The sequence below is a fragment of the Oryx dammah genome, unplaced genomic scaffold (genome assembly GCF_014754425.2).
Source record: "Oryx dammah isolate SB20612 unplaced genomic scaffold, SCBI_Odam_1.1 HiC_scaffold_11210, whole genome shotgun sequence".
Taxonomy (NCBI): Eukaryota; Metazoa; Chordata; class Mammalia; order Artiodactyla; family Bovidae; genus Oryx; species Oryx dammah.
Genome location: NW_024080603.1, coordinates 2,177,275 through 2,203,499, shown reverse-complemented (window position 1 = coordinate 2,203,499; position 26,225 = coordinate 2,177,275). Strand labels below are relative to the sequence as shown.

The following is a 26,225-nucleotide window of genomic DNA, read 5'->3' as shown; positions in this document are numbered from 1 at the left end:
CATCTTTTCTTTAAATAATAGAAAACTGTTTACCATTTTGACACCATTTCCTGAGGTAATAATATCAAGGTAACTAAGATTCACAAAATGCTTTAAAGTAATATAATTCTAAAGTTAAAACAAGTACAAAAGGAAAGCATGAGAGCCAGATTTCCTTAGGCTGGGAAAATTTATAATTAAGAAATAAACCTAATGTATGATCAATATCAAGAAGAAAGTGCCTGCAGTATCCCAGGCCTGACTAGTTTTTCTTGTTGTGTGTATGTGTGTACATGTTTTGTGTCTGTTAAATAACCAAAACAGGCGTTTCAACTACAACTCTGTGAAACCCAAATGAACAAGTACAGACAAGTATATGAACAAATTCAGTTTTCTTCAGGAATGGCATGGTGAATTTCTAACTTTCCCTATTCCTTGTTTTACCATGAAATACTGAATTAGTTAATAATAGTGATTTTTAAAAATATATTTCTTTAGTCTATATACCAATTATTCATATAGAAGTCAAAAACTAGCTTTAAATTTCAAGACTATGGCTTATACATTTAAGAAAGACTTTTTCAAAGTTTATTAGAAAACTTTATATTTTCCAAAATTTAACAATTTACAAATGATTATACTAAGGATTTACCCAAATGGTTACAAATGACAATAAAAATTAACACTGAAGCTTTCAAACATTAGGATTTTACAATCTGATGTTATTTCAAGAATCATTTTACCCAGATCATAAAAAGGCATTCATTATGAAGCATACCCTAAATAAAAAACAAATTTATATAAAAGGGCATATTTTGCTTTAATCATCAATTAAAAATATTTATCATGGCAATCCCTTAGTATAACTCAAATGTTAGAAACAAAATCATTTCAAAAATTTACACCTGTATTGCTTTAATTTTTCAACCCAAAATATCATGTTCAACTATTCAGTACACACATACAGATCAACATTCTTTCAGAGGTGTTTACCACGAGTCTCTTGCCTAAGTCTCTTTAGATGGGTAAACACCAGAGACCCACCTTGTGCTGTTCAATGGCATCTATCCACTGCTGTCTGTGATCTGGATCTTGAGCACGAAGATACCAAACGCTATCATTTACACTAATATCAAATCGGCATTCATCAAAATCATGAGGCTGTGGGAGAAAAAAAGGGAGAAAAGGAAAAGCAAAGCTAATTATATTCTTAGAAGTGTTATACTCCACAGCAAAAACATGAACATACCCATTCTGGCTGGTGAGAGATTGTTGTTATTCTTTTTGTACTCAAATAACTTTTTGAAGATATTTCAGATAAAGAGCACAGCAAGGGTATAATTACAAAAAACCATGCTCGTTCACTATTTCTACAAATGAACTGACACATGAATTACAGACATGTTTTTAAAAGAGAGATAAAATATTTTCCATCAAACGCTTTGAGTCAGTGTAAAGTAGTGGGAATATCACTGAAAGCACAATTTTAAAAAGGGCAAAAGTAAATTTTACAAAAGACATTTACTGATATTTTTCTGCTTTCATTATTCAAAAGTAAATTCCTATCATCAATAGTCTTATTTCATTAAATTTGATAAGCAAGAGATTTTTATATTCTATCAAAAAATAACATTAACATCGCTCTAAATATCTCAAAGATAACTTCTAGGCTTTTTTACATCTTTTATTTTAATAGCCAAGAGAGTCTCTAATGAAAAGCAAAAGTAAAATGAACACTGCATCAGACCTATGTCAGAGGAAACCGCCTTCATCAAAATGTAAGCAATTAGTGCAAATGTAAAATATCTGGTTCAGTGTTTCACATTCTATTTATTTTATATATTGTTTTTCTCTCAGTGAATGAGTTCAAATATGACAGGATCATATCACAAATACAACCTCTTCTTCTACTGGATAAAGTACAATGTCCTCTTCTGTGAAGTAACTTAGCCTTAGAGGAAGGAGACTCCTCCCTGGTCTATATAGTAATAAACTTACTAGCTGAATGCAATCTACATATTGTGTTTATTCTTTCCCACCTTAAACAGTATCAATCTTTTATCTCATCAGTTTATTCAACAAAAACAATATAAGCTAATTCCATAGGCTAATTCCAATGTTCTTTAGCCTATGAATCAATTTCTCTTTTAATATTAAGACAACTAATTCATGGTTCTGACTGGCTAAAAGATAAAAGTTAAAGCTCTGAGTCACTATGTGCTAGGGATTGCAGTGAGGACTATAGTGGGAGGCAGTGCATGCTGGAGAGAAGAGACAGGAAGAGACAAGACTGCAAACCCTGCTTCAGTCACTATAAATACAGAAATATGCAAAAGACAACTTTAACACTCAAAAATGTGACTGTAAACTGAAAGCTAAATATTCATAAATCTTAAGAATGAAGTCCAGTCATTAAAAAAAGCTTCTTGGAGGAAGGAAAGCATATGTACTATCTGAAGAACAAAGTAAATCATTTATCTGATCAGTCTACTGTTCTAAATAGCCCAGAGGTTTTTAAACTTTTACTCTGAGATATAATCATTATTATATTTCTAGTGACTATTCTTAAAAAGGATTTATATTTTATATTGTGTTCAATATTTTCATTAAAGCTTTAAAAAATAAAAAGGTAATATATATACAGTCATTGCTTATTTTTTGCTGGGGATTGTTTCAAGGACTCCTTTGGACACCAAAATTTCAGATGCCTAAGTCCCACACATAAAACAGCTCAGTACAACCAGCTCTCCCTATCTGCAGATGCTGAGCTAGTGGATATGGAGGGTCACCTATTGTTCAAAATTTACTAGTTTCCCCAGCCAATTCTTTTTCCAGCTTTCATATCTTCAAAATTTCCTTATAATCTTCCAAAGAGTCCTATGCCACATTTTAAATATTCCTAAAAACAGAAACTTGCCAGTAAGATTTCTCTGGGTGTGAGTGACTTAATAAAACCTGAAGTCAACGTAAGTAAACTTTGCCAAATTACTAAATCTGTTAAGTATATCAATTATGTTTTCTTTTCCCTATGTTTCAAAGTTTCAATATATGGAGAACTTTAAGCCCTTAATAGATAAAAATGTTATACATAGGAATGGAATAAAATGATACTCTACAAATCTAGAATTAAAGAATTTGAAAACTTCATTTGAACGTCACATTTATATGAGAAGCAGTATCTCAATATCTGCTCAAAGAGACGGAGCTGACAGAAAGTGTACACAAAGTAGCCATTTCTACCCTCAGCAGTCTGAGGGATATGTGGCACAGAAGGGGATCTACCAGTTTTCAGGTGGTAGTATGTAAACGACACAGAAGCTCTGCATCCCTAAAAAGTCAAGACATGCAGGAAGCTAAATCTACAAGGCTAAAGGAATGACAGATTTGTTAAGAGGTGTGTTTAGGAGGGTAAATCAAAGTCTAGACAAAAAGTTTACACCATGTCTAAACACGCACATACTCAAACACGTAAGACAACAGTCTCCCTTTATCTATGAGAAGTATATCCCAAGACCCCCAGTGGACGCCTGAAACTGTAGGTAGTACCAAATCCTACAGAGAAAACTGACCTGTGAACGACAACAGGATTAGGGGTCTGGTGCTGCAGAAAGCCTGAGTGTCTTACAGTCATTCCTCTGCATCTGGGGCTCACCATCCTCGAATTCAACCACTCCTGGATTGGGCAGTACTGTAGGTATTATACACTACTGAAAAATCCTGAGTGTACGTGGAGCTGTGGGGTTCAAACCTGTGTTGTTCAAGGGTCAACTGCCCTATGTGTTTTCCTATACAGGTATTAAGGAGCAGGTAGTATACAGAGCCGGAGAAGGCAATGGCACCCCACTCCAGTACTCTTGCCTGGAAAATCCCATGGACAGGAGAGCCTGGTGGGCTGCCGTCTATGGGGTCACACAGAGTCGGACACGACTGAGTGCCTTCACTTTCACTTTTCACTTTCATGCACTGGAGAAGGAAATGGCAACCCACTCCAGTGTTCTTGCCTGGAGAGTCCCAGGGACGGGGGAGCCTGGTGGGCTGCTGTCTATGGGGTCACACAGAGTCAGACACGACTGAGGCGACTTAGCGGCAGCAGCAGTATACACAGCATGGATATGAACAAAGGAACGAGCCATGGCCCACCAGGGACAGAGTGGCCTGCACGAGATTTCATTATGCTGCTCAAAATAATGTGCCAGTTAAAATTTATCAACTGTTTATTTCTGGGATTTTTCACTTAATATTTTCAGATCTTAAAGGTAACTAAAACTGCAGAAATCAAAACTGCTGATGGGGTGGGGAGAACCACTGAAGAAGTTAGACTTTAATTCAAAGAAAACTAATCTTATCTTTACTTAGAATTTCATTGTGGATATTTTATTCATCATGCTGCTGCTGCTGCTAAGTCACTTCAGTCGTGTCCGACTCTGTGTAACCCCATAGACGGCAGCCCACCAGGCTCCCCTGTCTCTGGGATTCTCCAGGCAAGAACACTGGAGTGGGTTGTCATTTCCTTCTCCAATGCATGAAAGTGAAAAGTGAAAGTGAAGTCATGGATGACTCTAAAAAAAAAAAAAACACATCAAAATACTATTTATCTTGATTACTGAGTTTTTTGATGTTATCTTAAATTTTACAACTTAAGTTAGTCCCTCATTGGTCTTATCCTAGTTGTAGCCCTGACAGATGATTAGGAGAAAGCCAATAAGGGGTAAAGAACAAAATTAGATGAAAAAATACAAGAGGTGGTAGATGTAAGAGATGACATGAGCTATCTTCAGAAAAAAATAACTGAAAAATCTAAAGAGATAAACCAGCAAGCAATGAAAAGTAAGCTAAAAGAGCTAAGAAAAAAGAAATGAGTTGAAACTACATCAGAAGCAGCAATAAAAAGCAAATAAGTCTGTTTTCTAAACAGACTTGAGAAAAATACAAAGTGAAAGAAATACAATGAGTGAAAAACAAGGTCAAGCAAATGTTTAAGTGGTGTTTTAAAAGAGGAAAATGCAACAAATGTAACAAAAAATTCAAAGATACTATCTTTTCTTCTTTTTTTAATCTTTTAGCCCCACCAGGCAGGCATGTGGGATCTCTGGCCCTAGGGATCTTAGTTTTCTGACCAGGGATCGAACCTGCATCCCCTGCACTGGCAGCACAGAGTCTCGACCACTGGACCACCAGGGAAGTCCCGATACTATCTTTAAATGAAATGTTCAAATCACAGATCCAAAAGATATATTATACCCAGGAAAAATGGTTGCAGGAAATAAACTCAATCTGAAGGCTCATTCTGTGAAATCAATTTAAGAAAGAAGAAACAATGATTCTCAAGCTTTTTCCATTGTCACCCCTACTCCAAGGAAAAACAAATTCTTAGTGAGAGAGATCAAACAGTAAGAACTGAGATTTTGTCCAGTTGATTTTTCTTGGAGGCCACAGTAGATATTGTAAATACCAAGATTATTTCACTTTCCCAAGAACCAAGTATATGCGCCCACTGAGAATGAGAACGCACATGCCAGGGAAGAAGGCCAAAAACATAAAAGCAAACTTGGATGGGCCTCATCCTTAACCATGTCAACATTCACTGTCAACAACAACAGATGTATCGAAAGGGGAAATGGCATTTCTATCTACTCTTGGTCTGTCTTATTTGTCCTTAGGGCTGCTGTAACAGAAGAACCCAGCATACACTGGGTAGCTTTTTTGATTGTTTTATTAGTGAAGTTTTACAATCTAACTACGTGGTGTGTGCTGCATGCTCGGTTGCTAAGACGCGTTTGACTCTCTGCGACCCAATGGGCTGCAGCCTGCCAAGTTCCTCTGTCCATAGGATTCTTCAGGCAAGAACACTGGACAGGGTTGCCATTTCCTCCTCCAAGGGATCTTCCCATCCCAGAGATGGAACCCATGTCTCCTGCACTGGCAAGGCAGAGTCTTTACCTCTGAGCCCTGGAAGCCCCCGAGGTAGCTTTAACAACAGAAATTTCTCACAGTTCTGGAGGTTGGAAGTCCAAGCTCAGGGTGTGAGCACGGGAGGGCGCTCAGCGAGGGCCTTCTTTCCAGTTTGCTAACGGCTGCCGTCTAGGTGTGTCGTCATATGGAGGACAGAGCGCTCTCGCGTTTCTTCATCCTCTCATAAGGGTACCAGTGTCACCATGGGGGCTGTACTTACATGACCTCAACTAAATCCAAATTCCTCCCAAAGGCCCCACTTCCAAATTACCATCACAGTGAGAATTAAGGCTTTAACACATACCGCAGCATCCATTATCTATCAAAATACCCTTACAGGAGAAGAGGCATATATCCACAAAGAAAAAGAAGGAAAACAGTTGCCAACAAAATTTAAAGCTGGAATGTGATAACTGACATTAACAGGCCTGAATATGCTGAAAAGTAAATGTACACAAGGGAAAAGACAAAAAAAAGCCAATTTGTTTCGGAGGCATCAAGTAGCACTAAAGGTAAAGGCATGGGAAGAGCTGAAAACAAAACTAATCAAAAGTCATTAAGAAGTGGAACTAGACCCCTGGAACCTCATCTGCCTATCCCACTGTGCAGTAACACTAGAGGCCCCACCTTTCAGAGAGTTGGTACCAGACAGGTGTAGGAAGAAGGGACGTTCCTATAAACAAGGAAAGGTGAAAAAAGCAGATAAGGGACAGTGTTCATATTAAAGGATTCTTTCCCTTACTTGAGTCCCAAAAGTCTTGTACCCATACTTGTTCCTTCTATCTCCTTTCTGCCTGTAAGGAAGATTCATCTACAGGAAAACTAAGTAATCTGAGAGAAAAGACATATAGTAATAATACTTAAGGGTTTCATAACTGGGCACTTAATCAATATGAAAGTTCTAAACCACAAAGATATAGAAAAATTACCTTTCAGAACCGGAAGATATGCTTCACCAAAATGAAGAAGTAACCAAGAGAAGTAAGAAGCAATGGAGATCCAGGAAAAGCAGCAGCAAAGGGACTTCCCAGGAAGACATTAAGGAAAATGCCCATAGCAGAGTTATGCAGAAGATGGAAAATTCTAGATTAGAACAGTATGACAGGATGATTTAGAAGGAATCTCCTCTAGTGGGAGGAAAAGTAGAATGAAAAGATTAACTAAAAAAACTCAGTGGAGAGGGTGTAGGAAGATTTCCCTAGAAATTCAAAGAAAGCCAACCAAATTTTAATAAAGTTTATTGACATATAATTAGTATATGATAAACTATTTATCCATTTAATGTGTACAATTCAATGGCATTTTTACTTGTATAGAACCCATGAAATCAATACCATATCAGGACGGAAATGTTTTCATTTCTGTAGCCCCCAAAGGACTTATGCTGTCTGCAGAACATCTAATCTGTCACCAGCTTCCAGAAACCAAGGATCTTCTTCCTTTCACTGTATATTAGTGTTCACTTTTTCTAAATTTATATAAATGTAATCAGATAGTAAATACTGTTTTTACTTAGTATAACTATCTTGAGATTTACTCATACTGCTCTGTCTTATTGATAACTTATTCTTCTTATTGCTGAGAAGAGTTTAATAATGCTGGATATAACAGATTTTACTTATTCATACCTGCGGTTGGTCAAAAGTTCATGTCTTGTAAGGATACAAATTTTTACTTCTTTTGACTTAGAAATGGGCTGACTGACTCATAAAATAAATAAACAGTTAACTTTAAAGAACTGACAAAAGTAGCTGCAGCCATTTTACATTCTTACTGGCAGTCTATCAAATCTACTTATTACTCCACATCCTTGCTAGATTTACTTCTAGGATCTCTATTCTGTTCCCCTGATCTATAATGTCTATTCTTACTCCAAAACCAGTATTTTAATTATTGCTGCTTAACAACAGCAAATCTTAAAGTCATGTAGTATTACATCCTCAAACTAAACTCTTCTTTTAAAAACCTGCTTTGGTTAGTCTAGGTAGTTTCCATTACATAATTTATGCTTCCAGATAAATTGTATTACCAAGGGCATTAGTATCTTAGATCCTGTGATACTTTAACAATGCTGAGCCTTCTAATCTATGGACATAATATCTCTCCATTTAGGTCTTCTTTGTCTTGACAATCTCACACAGTTTGCAGGTAACAGTGTCCAAAGTACAGTATACAACGTTAGACTGATTCCTGAAGTAATTTTTTTATGCTACTGTGCCCAGAATTGTCTTAAAAATTCAGTTAGTGTTTACTAAAAGTTCACACACCACAAATGAAAGACCCTGCCTGCTGCAATGAAAATCGAAGATCCCACATGCCATAACCAAGACGCAGCCCAGCCAAATAAGTATTTTTTAAAAGCCAGTCTGCTTAGTGTATATGATTGCACATTTTGTAATTGTATATTAACTTTATATTCTACAGGGTTCCCTTGTGGCTCAGCTGGTAAAGTAAAGAATCCGCCTGCAATGCAGGAGACCTGGGTTCGATCCCTGGGTTGGGAAGATCCCCTGGAGAAAGGAAAGGCTACCCACTCCAGTATTCTGGCCTGGAGAATTCCATGGACTGTACAGTCCACAGGGTCACAAAGAGTCAGACAAGACTAAGCAAGTTTCACTTATATTCTACAATCTTGCAAAATTCACTTAGTAGTTGTCAAAACTGTTTACCTAATAAATTTGAAGGAATTTATAAAGAACAACGTCGGGCTTCTCTGACAGCTCAGTTGGTAAAGAATCCACCTGTAATGCAGGAGACTCCAATTCGATTCCTGAGTCAGGAAGATTCGCTGGAGAAGGGATAGGCTACCCTATTATTATTAATTATTAATTATTACCCTATTATATAATATTCTTGGGTTTCCCTTGTGGCTCAGCTGGTAAAGAATCCACCTGCAATGAGGGAGACCTGGGTTTGATCCCTGGGCTGGGAAGATCCCCTGGAGAAGGGAAAGGCTACCCACTTCAGTACTCTGACCTGGAGAATTCCAAACACTGTATAGTTCATGGGTCTCAAAGAGTCAGATACGATTGAGCAATGTTCACTTTCACTTTCAGAGAACGATGTCACCTGCAAACAGCTTTACTTTAGCCTCTCTGATATTTATATCTTTTTATATATATTTTTTTTGCCTTACTGAAATGACCAGGATGTCCAGAACAATGTTAAACAGAAGTGGTAAGGGCAGATATCTTTGCCCTACACCTAATCTTAGGGGAAAGGCATAGTATTTCACAATTAAGCTTGATGTCAGTTGTGTGTTTTTGTGGATGTCTTTCATTAGGTTGATGTTATTTCTAGTTCTCTTAAGAATTTTTATTTTCAATACTAAGTAGTATTGAATTTTGTCAAACACTTCTCTCTTTTTTACTTGCCAGCCTTTACTGAAATTTGTTACAAATTTTTCTTTTTCGTTTGTTAATACAGTGAATTAAAATGACTGAGGCATGGTTATACTGCCCACATAATGTGTGTTGTAAAGAGTCTGTGTAAGATTGGGATTATTTCATTGAATGTGTGAAAGAATACGGTGGTGAAATCCTATGGGTGTGTTTTCTTGGTTAGGCAGGAATTTGAAAATTCAATGTTTTAGCCATTGGTTTATTTACATTTTTAGTGTCTTAAAAGCAGTAAGAGGGGAAAATATAACCCTGTGCTGTGCTTAGTCTTTTGGTTGTGTCTGACTCTGCAATCCCATGGACTGTAGCCCACCAGGCTCCCCTGTCCATGGGGACTCTCCAGGCAAGAATACTGGAGTGGGTTGCCATGACCCCCTCCAGGAAAATATAACCTTATTATTTACCCACATATTTACTTTCCCTATGCTCTTCATTAGCTCCTAAAGATCTGACTTTGCCTCTAGTGTATTTCCCTTCAGCAAGAAAAACTTCCTTTAGCATTTCTTGCTAAGGCAGGCCCACCCACAACAAGTTCTCTTAATTTTCCTTCATCTGAAAACATCTTTATTTCATTCCATTTTTGAAGGATAATTTTCATTGAATACAGAGTTCTGAATGGAAAGCTTTTTGTCTTTGCGCCTCTATGGTTTCTAATGAGAAGTGTATGGTAACTTGAATCACTGTCCCCAATAAGTATGGTATTTCTCCATGGCTGCTTGCAGCATTTTGTTACCTTTGGTTTTTACAGTTTGACTATGATTACTATGATTATCCTGTTATGTGTCTGTTAAGTTTCGTGAATCTGTAAATTTATATTTTTCACCAAATCTACTAAGATTTTACTATAATTTCTTCAATCGGTTTTTACCCTTTTCCCTCTCCTGAAACTTCTAAAGGCCATTTAATTAGAAATTGCTTCAGAGATCCCTGACATTCTGTTCATTTAAAAACAAACACAAAATCCTAAACATCTGTTATTAAGAATGACTTCTTTTGCTCTAAATTCAAAATCATGATTTTCTGTCATCTTCATCTGCTACAAATCCTATGCAGTGAATGTTTTTCATTTCAGATGTATTCTTTGTCTCTTCTTAGTTTCAGCGACCTTTTATTCATTATAAGCGTATTTTCTTTTACCTCAAAAAATTATAAATAATTATAATTTACCTCAAATTATTATAAAAATAATTTTACTTTAAAACATTTGTCAGATAATTCCAATATCTTTAACTTCACATTTATTCATGTCTTTGCCCTTGAGAATGTGTTTCAATTTCCTGGCTCTTTGTATGTTGAGTGAGTTTATCTTGGACATTGCGAATGTTAGGTTGTGAACTGTGGATTCTATTGTATTATTCTGAAAAACACTATTTTTGTTTCGAAACAAAAATAGTGGGCAAAAATTTTTGCAGGCCAATTCTTTTGTGTGTTTAATGGGCAGCATCTAGGACCTTAGTTCAGAAGGTCTGGCCTGTACATACACTGCTGAGGATCAGGTACAAGTCTGCACAGAGGGTTAAACTCAGAATTTGGGGTTCTTCTCTGGCTTTTTTTTCCGGATTATTCATTAACTGTGCCCTTTCTGGTTCTTACAGTTAAAAAGATGGCAGTTTTCTTTAAAGGAGTTTTAGCATCCCCAAGTCTCTGCCACAGTAGCAGTAACTCAGGTAACACCCCAGACTGCTTTCCATCTGCCTCATGCATGCATGGCTCAGGAGTCAGCCAGAGACTTGGGGAGAGTTTATACACACAATTTTGAGTTCTCCTTCTTTGGCTTCTCATTTGTGGGATTCCCTCATTCTCCAGCAGCCCCAGATAGCAAGAAAGAAGAAAACACTTGTGCTTTTGTTTGTCTACTGCTCCCCATTAGTATCTATCCAGCAGAGATGGTTAGCCCTGGCAATGGCAGTCAGCTCCAGTTTGCATATTAATTTAGAATTCCCCAAACCAGACTCACTGAAGTATAAGGGGTGGGGGAGGACAGGCTAAGCAGCATGCTTATTTGTGCCACAGAACCACAGAAAGAATAAAAGAATGAGAATCAGTAATTTGAAGCTACAAACAGGTTGATTAAAAGAAATAATTAGTCTGCCTAGACAACATCTCTAAAAATAGCCAAACTCCAGCAGATTAGAGGTTTTCTATTTGGGTATGTTAAACTAAAGGAACCCCTAAACTAATGGATATCAAGAAAGGCTGAGGAAAGGGTGCAATATTTAAAAGAGGAAGACAAAGTCTATAGTGAGTAATAAGATCCCACTCCCACCACAAGATTCCACCTACCCAAAGCAATCAAGGAGTATGTCAAGGCTGTATATTGTCACCCAGCTTATTTAACTTCTATGCAGAGTGCGTCATGAGAAATGCTGGACTGGATGAAGCACAAGCTGGAGTCAAGATTGCCGGGAGAAATATCAATAACCTCAGACATGCAGCTGACACAATCCTTATGGCAGAAAGTGAAGAACTAAAGAGCCTCTTGATGCAAGTAAAAGAGGACAGTGAAAAAGTTGGCTTAAAGTTCAACATTCAGAAAACTAAGATCATGGCATCTGGTCCCATCACTTCATGGCAAATAGATGTGGAAACAGTGACAGACTTTATTTGGGGGGCTCCAAAATCACTGCAGATGGTGACTGCAGTCATGAAATTAAAAGACGCTTGCTCCTTGGAAGAAAAGTTATAATCAATCTAGACAGCTTATTAAAAAGCAGATATATTACTTTGCCAATAAAGGTCCATTTAGTCAAAGCTATGGTTTCTCCAGTAGTCATGTATGGATGTGAGAGTTGGACTATAAATAAAGCTGATCACCAAAGAATTGATGCTTTTGAACTGTGGTGTTGGAGAAGACTCTTGGACTGCAAGGAGATCCAATTAGTCCATCCTAAAGAAAATCAGTCCTGAGTATTCACTGAAAGGACTGACGCTGAAACTCCAACACTTTGGCCACCTGATGTGAAGAACTGACTCATTTGAAAAGACCCTGATGCTGGGAAAAATTGAAGGTGGGAGGAGAAGGGGATGACAGAAGATGAGATGGTTGGATGGCATCACCAACTCAATGAACATTAGTTTGAGTAAACTCCTGGGGTTGGTGATGGACAGGGAAGCCTGGCGTGCTGTGGTTCATGGGGTCACAAAGAGCTGGATACGATGAAGCAACTGAATTGAACTGAAAGTAATCAAGGCTCTTAGAGACATGGGTGATTCCTGGGCTAGAATAGGTAAGGTACACAATGAACCTGGAAAATCTTGATCTTAAATGTAAGGGGGTACTTTTTAGAGGTGGGGGGGTGCTCCTGGGGGAGAATGCCAAAAGGACCAAAAAACAGCTCTAAAGAACTTCAGTTAACCAAATCAAGGGCAATTACATCATCAAAATAGCTAAGTACAGTAGTGGATTATAGTTCACTGAATAATTCAAGAATATATGAGTCCATTCTGTTAACAAATGGAACAAAAGCAGAGGGCTTTTAAAGAACAAAAAAGAAGAATGTTGACATAAATGTGAAAAGGGTTTACAGAACTGGAAAATCTCCATTTTACAATCATTACAGAAACCACTGGGTTACGCACGCATCATAAAAGATTACTAAATAAAAAAGGGGGAAAAGTCTGATGAAGAACAGGATTTTTATACATGGTCTTAAACGTCTGCCCAGAGAGCTAACATTTTAATTTCAAGGAAAAGAACAGTCACTACAAGCAGGAAAACTGGACAATCCCTTGATTGGATGATTGAAATTCACATCACATGAGATGCAGACAGAAACACGTGTCTCTGCTGTGGTGTCCTGAGAAGGATGTCATATCATCTGGTAGGTATTTGACCAAGGATGAACAACCTGCATCTAATCGTGAAAAGCTGTAAGACCAACTCTGAATGAATAAAATTCTATGAAATAACTAGTCTACATTTTTTAAAAACATGAATGTTGTGCCAGGCAAAGAACAGCTAAGGAACTGCTCCAGATTAAAAAAAAGAGAGAGAGACATGAAAATTAAATGCAATATATACTCTGAACTGGATTCGGACTGGAAGGAAGAAAATATGCTATAAAGGAAACTGCTAGAATAAGTGATAAATGTAGATTGTAGATTAGAAAAAGGTATTACATGAAACTTCTTGTATTTTTGATAGCCAAATTACATACTTAGTAAGAGAATATCTTTTGGAAATTATACACTAAAGTATGCATGATGTATACTATGTATTCTCAAATGACCAAGAAAAAAAAAGTGTGTGTGTGTGTGTGTGTGTGTGTAGAGGGAAAAAATGGTGAAAAGAAAATAATGTTAAAATACTGCTGATCACTTATTGGCCTTTTGGCTAAGACGAAGAGTAAAATGCTGGTGAATCTAGGTGTTCTTGGGAGTTATCTACATTACTCTGACAACTTTTCTGTATGAAGTTATTTTAAAATAAAAAGTTAAAAATGATACATTAAAAGATACCAGTAATCAACTCTATGCTTTCTCTACTGTCAACGGTTCCCTGTGAGAGTCAGTTGTTCAATCTCTCCTTGTATCTCATTGTCAAGGGTAGCCAATGTCATCAAACATTTGAGAAAACTTCTAACATTAAAATCAAAGACTAAACACACCAGGGGTGGGGGGGGGCAGAATTCTTAAGAAATCAATGATGTAAGGACCAAAAGATAAATTTATACACACATAGACACAATGTGATTTATGCACACAAACACACACAAGTTGTAACTCCCAACAGGCCCTCTTCCTTGACATGGTGACTTTTGAGTTAATTGCCTCCTCCATCTTCTCTTGAACGCTTAAGAAGCATCTCAATATATCCAAAACTGATTAGCTGATTTACTTCCCAAACTTCTCTTGCAGGCTTCCTTCCGTATTTCTGTAAATGGTAACTATGGGTTGCTTACACCTGAAATCATCTGACTCCTCATATTCCTCACACCTCATAAGGAATCCATCAACAAATCTGCAAATTCTATCAGCTTTACCTGCAGAATAATCTGGAATCCAGCCATTTCTCATAATCTTCACCAACACAACTCTGGCCCAGGCCACCACTGCTTCTCATCTGCATTACTTGCAAGAGCCTCCTACGGCTGCCTGATTTTATTTTCCTGCTTCCATTCCTGCCTCCGACAATTTATTCTTAACACAGCAGCCAACAGTGATCCTGTTACAAGGATCAAATCACTCCTCTGCTCAAGCCTCCAATAACTTCCCAGCTCACTCAGCATGAAAGCCAAAGTACTTATAACGACTCACGGTCAGGCTCTACAGGGTCAGGTCCCACAACCTCCTGCCTTCTTTGTCTACTACACTCCAGCCATACAGGCCTGCTTACGATTGTTTCAAGTGGTCCAGGAGGGTCTTTACAACTGCTGCTCCTTTCCCGGTCACCTCTCCCCTTACTCCTTTTTCTCTTTGAAATTTCTTTTCAAATACCCCATTTTACTTATTATAAAAACTACCCCCTTTATCTCTAAAATATGGACAAATCTTACAATTTGATGTCAACTAAAACTGGCAATGTGGCATATAAAATAATGGCTTATTGTAAATTTAGTGGCATCAAACTCATTAAAATACCAGTAATACTTTGCCAGGGAAACCTTCCTAGATCACCCTATAAAAAATGATGCTTAGAAAACAAAACTTTCTTAACAAATATGTGTTAGTTTAAGAGAGCAGATTCGAGAACAGATTCCCAGACAAGGTCACTCTGATTAACTCCAAGGCCCCTAGCTGCAAATTATCTTCCCCCCAATTTTTTGTTTTTGTTCCCCCCAATTGTAAGGAGGCCTGTATGGCTAGAGTGGAGCAGACAAAGAAGGCAGGAGGTTGTGGGACCTGACCACAAAGAGCCTGACCGTGAGTCGTTATAAAGTACTTTGGCTTTCATGCTGAGTGAGCTGGGAAGTTATTGGAGGCTTGAGCAGAGGAGTGATTTGATCCTTGTAACAGGATCATTTTTGTAAACCTAATTTGCAAATCTTCAGAAAAATACACAGGAAAAGAAAATTGTAAGTATTCATTATTCAACTTTTTTCTTTTAACATATTGACTTAATATACCCTCTGGGTAGTTTGTCTCTTATTTTTACCTCAATTTTGATAATTTCTGAATAAACAAAATGGTTTAAATTTCTATCCTTAAATAAAGGGCTGACCATGATCCAGGCAGCCTCAATTTTTTCATTTTTAATATGCTTTGACATGAGCGCTGTCCAATACAGTAGTCACTAGCCAGGTGTGACTGATTTGAACTGAGATGTGCTAGAAATGTAAAATATCAATACACTCTGCATTTTGAAGGCTTGGCACGAAACATCTTAGTAATAATATTTTATGACTATAAATCAGGATAATATTTTAGATATATAAAGTTAAATAAAATATAATAAATTAATCCTTTGTAACTAGAAAACTTTTAATTACATATATGTGACTTGCCAGGTGGCACTAGTGGTAAAGGACCTGCCTGCCAATGCGGGAGATGTAAGAGACGTGGGTTCGATCCTTGCGTCAGGAAGATCCCCTGGAGGAGAGCATAGCAACCCACTCCAGTATTCTCGCCTGGAAAATCTCCATGGAGGAGCCTGGTGGGCTACAGTCCATAGGGTCTCAAAGAGTCCAACAAGACTGAAGCGACTTAGCACATAACACATGTGGCTTGCACTTGGGACTCACATTATATTTCTACTAGACAAACATGATTTAAAGCATTCATTTATCTATCTATCCATGTAACCAACTAACAGATAAAATAGTTATGAGTACCTCTGATTTACCAAGTACTAGTCAAGGCACCCAGGATATAGTGATGAGGAAGAACAGGCACAGTCCCTAACTGCAGAGCTCACATTAACCAAATCATAAGAACTGTAAAACTTCAACCGCAACTACAGATAAGAAAGGTGTACTGTGTTAAGAAAGCCTATAATGAAGAAGTAACCTAGTCAAGGAAACCAAAGAAGCCTTCCAAAGTAGTAGTACCTCTACTGGTACTACTTAGAGGAAGTACTCTAAGCACTGCCAATAGAGGAAGGATAAAATGGAATGACGTAAGAACATTCCAGAGAGCAAGAAAAGATCATGAAAAGATCTGCGGCAGGAGAGAACAAGCCTAGATAAGGCACTGAAAGAAGAGCAGCATGACTGGAGGTAATACCATGAGGGGGAATCTGGTGAGATGAGGTTTACGGAGGCAGACAATACAAAACTTTATAACCCAGGAAAGGCTGAAGGCTGGAAGAGAAATGATAGTATAAGGTACTTTCTTTCCTCACTGGGCCTGAAATACCTCATTTCACTTAGAAATTTAGACATATTCTCTCATCTTAAATTGAGGAGACATTAATAATAGACTCAAAACAAAATTCCAGTGCTACAAAAGTGTTCTGTAAGTCCTGTGTAATGCAGGAGTTCATGTACCCCTGTGCAAATCTGATGAAACTTTCAAACTCCTCAGATCAGTATTTTCAAAAGTATAAAACAAAATACCTAGATTATGAAGGAAACAAATTATACAAAACTCATAATGAAAGTTTAAAATTAATATATAATAATATATGTATTAGCTTATCTGTGTTAGTCCCTTAGTCACGTCCGACCCTTTGCGACCCCGTGGACTGTAGCCCGTCAGGCTCCTCTGCCCATGGGATTCTTCAGGCAGGAATACTGGAGTGGGTTGCCATTTCCTTCTCCAAGGGATCTTCCTGATCCAGAGGTTGAACCGGATCTCCTGCATTGCAGGCAGATTCTTTACCATCTGAGCTATAGGGAAGTCCTATTAGCTTATACTAACAAATTAACAGCAAGAGGCAGGTAGTGATATTTTGAGATATCTGCAATATATGTCATGCCATGTGATGCTATCTATTTCTGTTGGTGAAAAAGTCACAGATACAACATTACTGTGATTTCTGTCTGCACTAATAATTAAAGAAAATGACAAATATCAGCTAAAAGTTAGTGAACATAAAATTATAATCTTTTCTCACCATCTTTGCAAATCCCTTGTGGACTTGTAATGAAATTTTATTGGTAATGGTCTACAATTAAATAGAGGATAACCTACTTGTCTCAAGAATCATAAAAAGCAAACTTTTGCATCCATGCACATTTCCTATTATGATAAAGTTATACTATTTCATAGCAAGTAAACATTTAAATCAACATCTTTTGATATGCTGCACTCTGCTAAGTCACTTCAGTCGTGTCCGACTCTGTGTGACCCCGTAGATGGCAGCCCACCAGGCTCCCCATCCCTGGGATTCTCCAGGCAAGAACACTGGAGTGGGTTGCCATTTCCTTCTCCAATGCATGAAAGTGAAAAGTGAAAGTGAAGTCGCTCAGTCGTGTCCAACTCTTTGCGATCCCATGGACTGCAGCCTACCAGGCTCCTCCATCCATGGGATTTTCCAGGCAAGAGCACTGGAGTAGGGTGCCATTGCCTTCTACTTAAAACATATCTTGGGCCAGACATAACTTTATTTAGCTCCAGTCATCTTTTTCCCAGGGGGGCTTCCCAGGTGGCACTATGGTAAAGAACCCTCCTGCTAGTGCAGGAGACATAAGACACCCAGGTTCAGTCCCTGGGATGGAAGAATCCCCTGGAGAAGGAAATGGCAACCCACTCCAGTATTCTTGCCTGGAGAATCCCATTGACAGAGGAGCCTGGTGGCATACAGTCCATGGGGTCACAAAGAGTTAGACACAACTGAAGCAACTTGGCGCACATGCATCTTCTTCAAAAATTCTGAAAAACATCTAACAACTTATAAAGATCAAATCACATCAGAAATAAAAAATTTTGCTATTATTCAACTGACAGCCTTTTATAAAGGCATTATGCTAGGCACTAGAAATCATAATTCAGTAAAGGAACTTTAATTCAAAATAACTGATTGTAGAATCCCAAATACACTATATTTATAATGAAAACACTACTAGTATGTTCCCAAATTTTACCACAATTTATTTGACTGTAACTGCTTTAAGATCAAAGTACATTTTAATGACCTTTGCTCTGAAAAAGCTGATTCCTTCCAAGTCTTCTAAATAGTAAAAACAACTTAATAACTTGAAAATATTCATGTCTTTGCCAAAACAGGTTTACTTTCACATAGAACCTGCAAATACAACAGGAATCTGTTTTTAACAAGTCTTCTAGATGATTCTAGATGAACACATGTTTGGGAATAACTGGGCTAAAGGAAATCCTTCCACCTTGTGATAGGAGTGGACAATTACTACTTCTCCCATAATAAGAATCAAAGGCACAAGCAAGATAAAAGCATATATATACAAACGGTAAATATACAATATAAGGTAATCTCTATTTGCTTATGTATAAGGAGATTATTATGATGACTGAAAGAGTTGGTAAGCAGAATATCTAGCACAACTCTTACTACCTAATCGTTAGTCTGTCCATTTTCCTTTTCTAAAAATCTTATGGTTCAGATATAAGCACAAGAAGTGGTTCTTTGAAAACCTGTGGTTTAGGTTGAGCCCAGAGGAAAGACAGGTGTCTGATAATGGATGAGGAAAAAGACATTCTGTTATAGGTCCTGGAGAATTCAATGGGCAATTTTAGCAGAGAATGCCAAGATACAGTCAGGTTGGTGTAGAGGATGTTCACTTCTCCTCCTTTTAACTATTACTATTTCTTTCTGAGACAATCCCTAGCCTCAACAGTTTCCCAAAGTCTGCAGCCTTGACACACATTATCCATTTAAATTACCAGCAATAAGAGCACAACTAACAGTAATTTCTCTTCTTTTATATTAATATATCACCACTTGATCTCAACGTCAGATCAACTATCAAAGTTGAGAGAGGAAGCAGTTAAGAAAATTAGATGGAATAAACCACCAGTTCACATCCATTCTCTTACTTGAGCACAGCTACTCTTCTTGCTTTAGGAGAGTGGTTCTAAAACTAGCACACATCAGAATTATTTAAAGGGTTTGCTAAGACAGAATTGCAGAGAAGGCAATGGCACCCCACTCCAGTACTCTTGCCTGGAAAATCCCATGGACGGAGGAGCCTGGTAGGCTGCAGTCCATGGGGTCACTCAGTCGGACACGACTGAGTGACTTCACTTTCACTTTTCACTTTCATGCATTGGAGAAGGAAATGGCAACCCACTCCAGTGTTCTTGCCTAGAGAAACCCAGGGATGGGGGAGCCTGGTGGGCTGCCATCTACGGGGTCGCATAGAGTCGGACACAACTGAAGCAACTTAGCAGCAGCAGCAAGACAGAATTGCTGTTGTTAAGTCACTAAGTCATGTCTAACTCTTTGCGACCCCATGGACTGCAACACGTCAGGCTTGCCTGTCCTTCACTATTTCCTGGAGTTTGCTCAAACTCATGTCCAGCGAGTCAGCGATGCTATCCAACCATCTCATCCTCTGCCATCCCCTTCCTCTCTTGCCCTCAATCTTTCACAGCATCAACTCTTCACATCAGGTGGCCAAAGTATTGGAGCTTCAGCATCAGTCTTTTCAACGAATATTCAGGTTGATTTTCTTTAGGATTGACTGGTTTGATCTCCTTGCACTCCAAGGGACGCTCAAGAGCCTTCTCCAACACCACAGTTCAAAAGCATCAATTCTTTGGCACTCAGCCTTCTTTATAATCCAATTCTCACATCCATACATGACTACTGGAAAATCCACAGCTTTGACTAGACGGACCTTTGTTGGCAAAGTAATGTCTCTTTTAATCCACTGTAGTGTCTCGTTTAATACAATGTCTAGGTTTGTCACAGCTTTTCTTCCAAGGAGCAAGAGTCTTTTTAATTTTATGGCTGCAGTGACCATCTGTAGTGATTTTGGAGCCCAAGAAAATAAAATCTGTCATTTTTTCCATTTTTTCCCCATCTATTTACCATGAAGTGATGGCACAGGATGCCATCATCTTAGTTTTTTGAATGCTGAGTTTCAAGCCAGTTTTTTCACTCTCCTCTTTTACCTTCATCAAGAGGCTCTTTAGTTCCTCTTCACTTTCTGCCATCTGTATATCTGAGGTTATCAATATTTCTCCTGGTAATCTTGATTCCAGCTTGAAATTCATCAAGCCCAGCATTTCACATGATGTACTCTGCATATAAGTTAAATAAGCAGGGTGACAATATATAGCCTTGACATACTCCTTTACCAATTTGGAACCAATCCATTGTTTCATGTCTGGTTATAACTGTTGCTTCTTTACTTGCATACAGATTTCTCAGGAGGCAGGTAAGGTGGTCTGGTATTCCTATCATTTGAAGAATATTCCACAGTGACTGTGGTATCCACATAGTCTTAAGGCTTTAGCATAGTCAATGAAGCATAATGCTGGACTTCATAACCAGAACCTCTTACTCATTAGGTCTGAGGTAGGGCTTGAGAATTTTTATTTCCAACAAGACCACAGCTGATACTGATACTACTGGCCTGGATATCATATTTTAGGTAAAATGTCAATGCTCTCTGCTTATGTTCCTCTTATTTAATATTTCCTTGTTTTGAAGTGGCACATTTTCCAGAAGAAAGGTCTGTGGAATGTTTTCTTCTTATTATGAGAATTCTCAAAGATATGCAAAAATAATCAACCTCCAAGCCACTATTCAGCTTCAACAATTAATTCATAGTCATTTTCACTTCATTAACACCCTCTACCAATTCATGCCTGAATAAATGGATTTTTCTGAAGCAAATTCAAAACATACCATTTCATCCATAGATATTTAATTGTGTATCTCTAAAATAAAACATTTTTCAAAAACCACAAGAAGTAAATTTTTTAAGACCTTCATATTTTTAAATGCTTTTATCTGCCCTTATACTTCCTTAGTGGTTCAGCTAGATACAGAACTCAATGTTGAAAATATTTCTTCAGAAGGCATGCATGCCCTTTTCCATTTTACCTACCAGGGTTGTTCTCGAAAAGCCCAGTTATCCTGAATCCTTGTCCTTGTTGTGCTCTTACCCCCACCCCCATCCCCCGTCCCTGAATCATTCAGGATATTTTTTCTCCGAAGTGGTCTGACTCACCTCAAAATATGTCTTTCATGATTTTTTTGTTTGTTTTTCACCTATTATGTTGGATCTTCATTGGCCCTTTCAGTGTGAAAATCCATGCTCTCAACTTCTGTAAATGTTTCTCATATTCTTGCATTGAAAGTTGTTTTCTTTTCTCTTTCTGAAGCTCCCACAGTTCACATATCAAATCTCTTTCTTTAGTTTACCTTTTCTCCTATTTCCTATCCTTTTGCTTTTTGCTACTTTTTGGGAAATGTGTATAATTCTACCTTCCAATTTGTTTGATTTTTTAAATCACTGACCATATTAATCATTTCTAAGAGCTCTTTTTTACCTTCTTCCTTTCTTTTAGTATACTTTTTTGGATTAATGATTCCAAATACTCATCTTAGCTCTTTGAGAAAAGTAACAAATTTTCTTATTTTGTGGAATATTTGAGTAATCTATTGCCTAGTATTACATTTACTCTCTTGATTTCATTTATACTGAAAACTTTCCTCACAGGCCTGGTAGTGTTGACTGTTCATTTCTAAAAGCGAGGGATCTAAAAGCTGCCTGAAAGCTGCAAGGCTATGGGTAGTTTAATCAAAGATGGGATTCACTGGGGGATAATCTAGGTAGCTGGGTGACTCTGTTGGGGAAGTTCCAGTGCTATTGTTAGGTATTTCCTCTTAAGGTTGGTCAGATTCTCCAGAGAAGACTCTAGCAACCTCCTCCTCTGAGGATGAAAGATTATTAGCTAGCGTTTCGTGAATCAAGTTGGGAATAGGAATGGGATGGGTTAGAGGGAGGTCTCAATATTTTATCAGCATACTTCCTTTAATCTCCCTTTATTCACTGATTCCTTGCTTTCATTTTTTTCTAGTGCACATTCCCCCACTTTCCAACCCAGAAAACACTATTTTATCCATGCTAAAAGAACAATTCACCATCTTTTGTCAGGTGAGGGGTGGGTCAATTATCCAACTGCACAAAGTTGTGTGAGAAAAATCTGAGGATGTGATTGTTTCTTAAGCTCACATTTGACTCATCTTGCTTATTTACAACTTCCACTCTCATTTCAACAGGTATCCGGTACTACTAAAGTATTACATGATTGTGACGTAAATCAAGTTCACAGCATTCCCAACTCATAGCTTAGGAGTTGGATTTCTCAGATCTACACACTCACTTAGCACTTGTCCATGTTTTTCTAACTTCTAAAACTCTGTCTTATATTGTCTCCGTGGGGCTTCCCGAATGGCTCAGATGGTAAAGAATCTGCTAACAAAGTGGGAGACATGGGTTTGATCCCTGAGTAGGAAAGATGCCCTGGAGAAGGGAATGGCGACCCACTCCAGTATTCTTGCCTGGAGAATTCCATGGACAGAGGCTGCAGTCCATGGGATTGCAAAAGGTCAGACACGACTGAGTGACTAACACATACATTATCTCCTTACCCTTCTCCCTTTTGGGACTAAAACTCTTTTTTAATTCTATTACTAAACTAAAGAGCCTCTTGATGAAGGTGAAAGAGGAGAGTAAAAAAGCTGGCTTAAAACTCAATAGTCAGAAAACGAAGATCATGGCATGAGGTCCCATCACTTCATGGCAAATAGATGGGGAAACAATGGAAACAGTGACAGACTCTATTTTGGGGGGCTCCAAAATTACTGCAGATGGTGACTGCAGCCATGAAATTAAAAGATGTTTGGTCCTTGGAAGAAAAGCTATGACAAACCTAGACAGCATATTAAAAAGCAAAGACATCACTTTGCTGACAAAGGTCCATCTAGTCAAAGCTACAGTTTTTCCAGTAGTCATTTTTGGATGTGAGAGTTGGACCATAAAGAAAGTTGAGTGCCAAAGAATTGATGCTTTTCAACTGTGGTGTTAGAGAAGACTCCTAAGAGTCCCTTGGATTGCAAGGTGATCAAACCAGTCAATCCTAAAGGAAATCAACCCTGAATGTTCATTGGAAGGACTGATACTGAAGCTGAAACACCAATACTTTGGCAAACTGATGTGAAGAGCTGACTCATTTGAAAAGACCCTGATGCCAGGAAAGATTGAAGGCAGGAGGAGAAGATGGTGACAGAGGACAAGATGGGTGGATTTCATCACCGACTCAATGGACATGGTTTGAGCAGGCTCTGGGAGATGGCGAAGGACAGGGAAGCCTGGTGCTGTGGTCCATGGAGCTGCAGAGTCGGACACGACTGAGAGACTGAACAACAACTACTCCTTTTACGGGCAAAGAGATACAGTACATGAATCTTTATCTAGAAGAACTTCCTAATTTTTTAAAGGCCAAATGAAACCTCTTTCATAACAGGAGAAAACCTCACTTCATGAAATTGGGTTTGTATATAAGTTTTCAAGAATTATTACCCAATCCAGTCTCCTTCCCTCAAGACACCATCCTTTAGAGATCACCTGAATTTCTGGATGAGTGTCAACTGGTCATGATGTCTTAGTTTCTTGTACCCTCATAATCAATTTATAACGACCTTTTTCTTTCTTAAGTGATAAATCCTCATTTTTTAAAAGATAAAAATATAGGAAAGCATATTTTTAGAAGTAATCTTTGGATAATATATATTCTCTAACTTAGGGACTAAGAACATATCTCATTCTTTTTATCAGCTATGTTTCCTTCCTTAAATGAAAAAAGGACAGAGATTAAGTCTACACAGCAATCAATCCAAGGAAGAAGCTCAAGAGTAATACCAATTTCCCTAGTGAAATCACTATATGATGAATTGTTAGCTTGTAATTTTCAATCTAAAGCTTTGTAATTTTAATTAAATGGCTGTGTGCCACCGAAAACCAAACTAAAAATCTTGAAATTAAGCAAAATATACATACAAATAGGTTCTAAATATAAGTTATTTTCTAATGACAGTTACAAAATCAGTCTGTTTGGCAGAAAATATTACCAAATACATACCTGAAATTATGATATATGGAATATATAAAGAACTTTCATAACTCAACAGCAAGAAGGCAAACAGAAATGAGATTTGAAAAGATGTATTATCAAAGAGATACAAATAACAAGCAGATGAAAAGATGTACAACATGATTAGTCATTAGGAAAATGCAAACTGAAGCCACAATGAGATATCACTATACAACTACTAGAGTAGTTAAGATAAAAAATCAACCAAATTAAAAAAAAAAAAAAAACAAGCAATGAAAAAAATGTGAGCAACTGGAATTCTAATACATTGTTGGTAGAAATATAAAATGGTACTGCCACTTTGGAAGACAGCTTGGCAGTTTCTTATAAAGTTAAACATACTGTTACCATAGGACCCAGCAATCTCATTCCTGCTGCTGCTGCTGCTGCTAAGTTGCTTCAGTCGTGTTGGACTCTGTGCGACCCCATAGACGGCAGCCCACCAGGCTCCCCCATCCCTGGGATTCTCCAGGCAAGAACACTGGAGTGGGTTGCCATTTCCTTCTCTAATGAATGAAAGTGAAAAGTGAAAGTGAAGTCACTCAGCTGTGTCCGACTCCTAGCGACCCCATGTACCACAGCCTACAGGGCTCCTCCGTCCATGTGATTTTCCAGGCAAGAGTACTGGAGTGGGGTGCCACTGCCTTTTCCGAATCTCATTCCTAGGACCCAGCAATTCCCATTCCAAACCCAAAATAAATAAAACATTATACTTACACAAAGACCTGTACTTGAATTATTAGCAGCTTACTTATGGTAGCCCCAAATTGGAAGCATAGATCAAGTGGGGAATGGATAAACAAACAGTGGTATATGTACACTGTGGAACAGTACTCAGTAATAAAAAGGAGTAAATTAGGGATGCACAGAACATGGATGACTCTCCAAAAGCATTACACTAAATGAAAAGTCAGACACAAAGAGTTGCATACTGCATGATTTCATTTTATATAATAATCTGGAAAAGGTAAAACTATAAGAACAGTGGTTACCAGAGATTGGGGATGGAGAGATAACTAATCACAAAGAGGGCAGGCGAGAACTTTTTAGGATGATGAAAATTATCTATGCTCTGTCGTAATCATCACATGACTATATACATTTGTGAAAACTGTAACTGTACACTTAAAAGGGTGACTTTTACCGAGCATAAATTATACCTAAATAAATATGGTTTTTAAAAAGGCAAAATATGCCTGAACACACATACACACACACAATAAGCAGTAGAACAAAGAAAAAAAGTAGTCAGAAGATGCAGAAAGCATAAAAAGAGCTAGCTGTTTAGTATAGTACATATATATATATATTTATACTGTATTGGTTTTGCCATACATCAACATGAATCTGCCATGGGTGTACATGAGTTCCCAATCCTGAACCCCCCCTTCCCACCTCCTTCCCCATATCATCTCTCTGGGTCATCCCAGTGCACCAGCCCCAAGCATCCTGTATCATGCATTGAACCTAGACTGGCAATTCATTTCTTACATGATATTATACACGTTTCAATGCCATTCTCCCAAATCATCCCACCCTCTCCCTCTCCCACAGAGTCCAAAAGTCTGTTCCTTACATCTGTGTCTCTTTTGCTGTCTCACATACAGGGTTACTGTTAGCATCTTTCTAAATTCCATATATATGTGTTAGTATACTGTATTGGTATTTTTCTTTCTGGCTTACTTCACTCTGTATAATCAGCTCCAGTTTCATCCACCTCATTAGAACTGATTCAAACATATTCTTTTTAATGGCTGAGTAATACTCCATTATGTATACGTACCACAGCTTTCTTATCCATTCGTCTGCTGATGGACATCTTGGTTGCTTCCATGTCCTGGCTATTATAAACAGTGCTGCGATGAACATTGGGGTACACGTGTCTCTTTCAATTCTGGTTTCCTCAGTGTATATGCCCAGCAGTGGGACTGC

At 38.0% G+C, this 26,225-nt stretch overlaps 1 protein-coding gene across 2 annotated transcripts in view; it reads right to left on the bottom strand.

Moving 5' to 3' along the window:
- The window catches only part of LOC120860953 (ceramide transfer protein), a 122,519-nt gene that overhangs the window by 77,644 nt on the left and 18,650 nt on the right, over positions 1–26,225 (bottom strand). For both annotated transcript variants that reach the window (XM_040236663.1, XM_040236662.1), the window contains one exon: positions 1,024–1,140. In XM_040236663.1, coding sequence (XP_040092597.1) covers positions 1,024–1,140 — 117 coding nt within the window. The remainder of the gene's footprint in view (positions 1–1,023; positions 1,141–26,225) is intronic.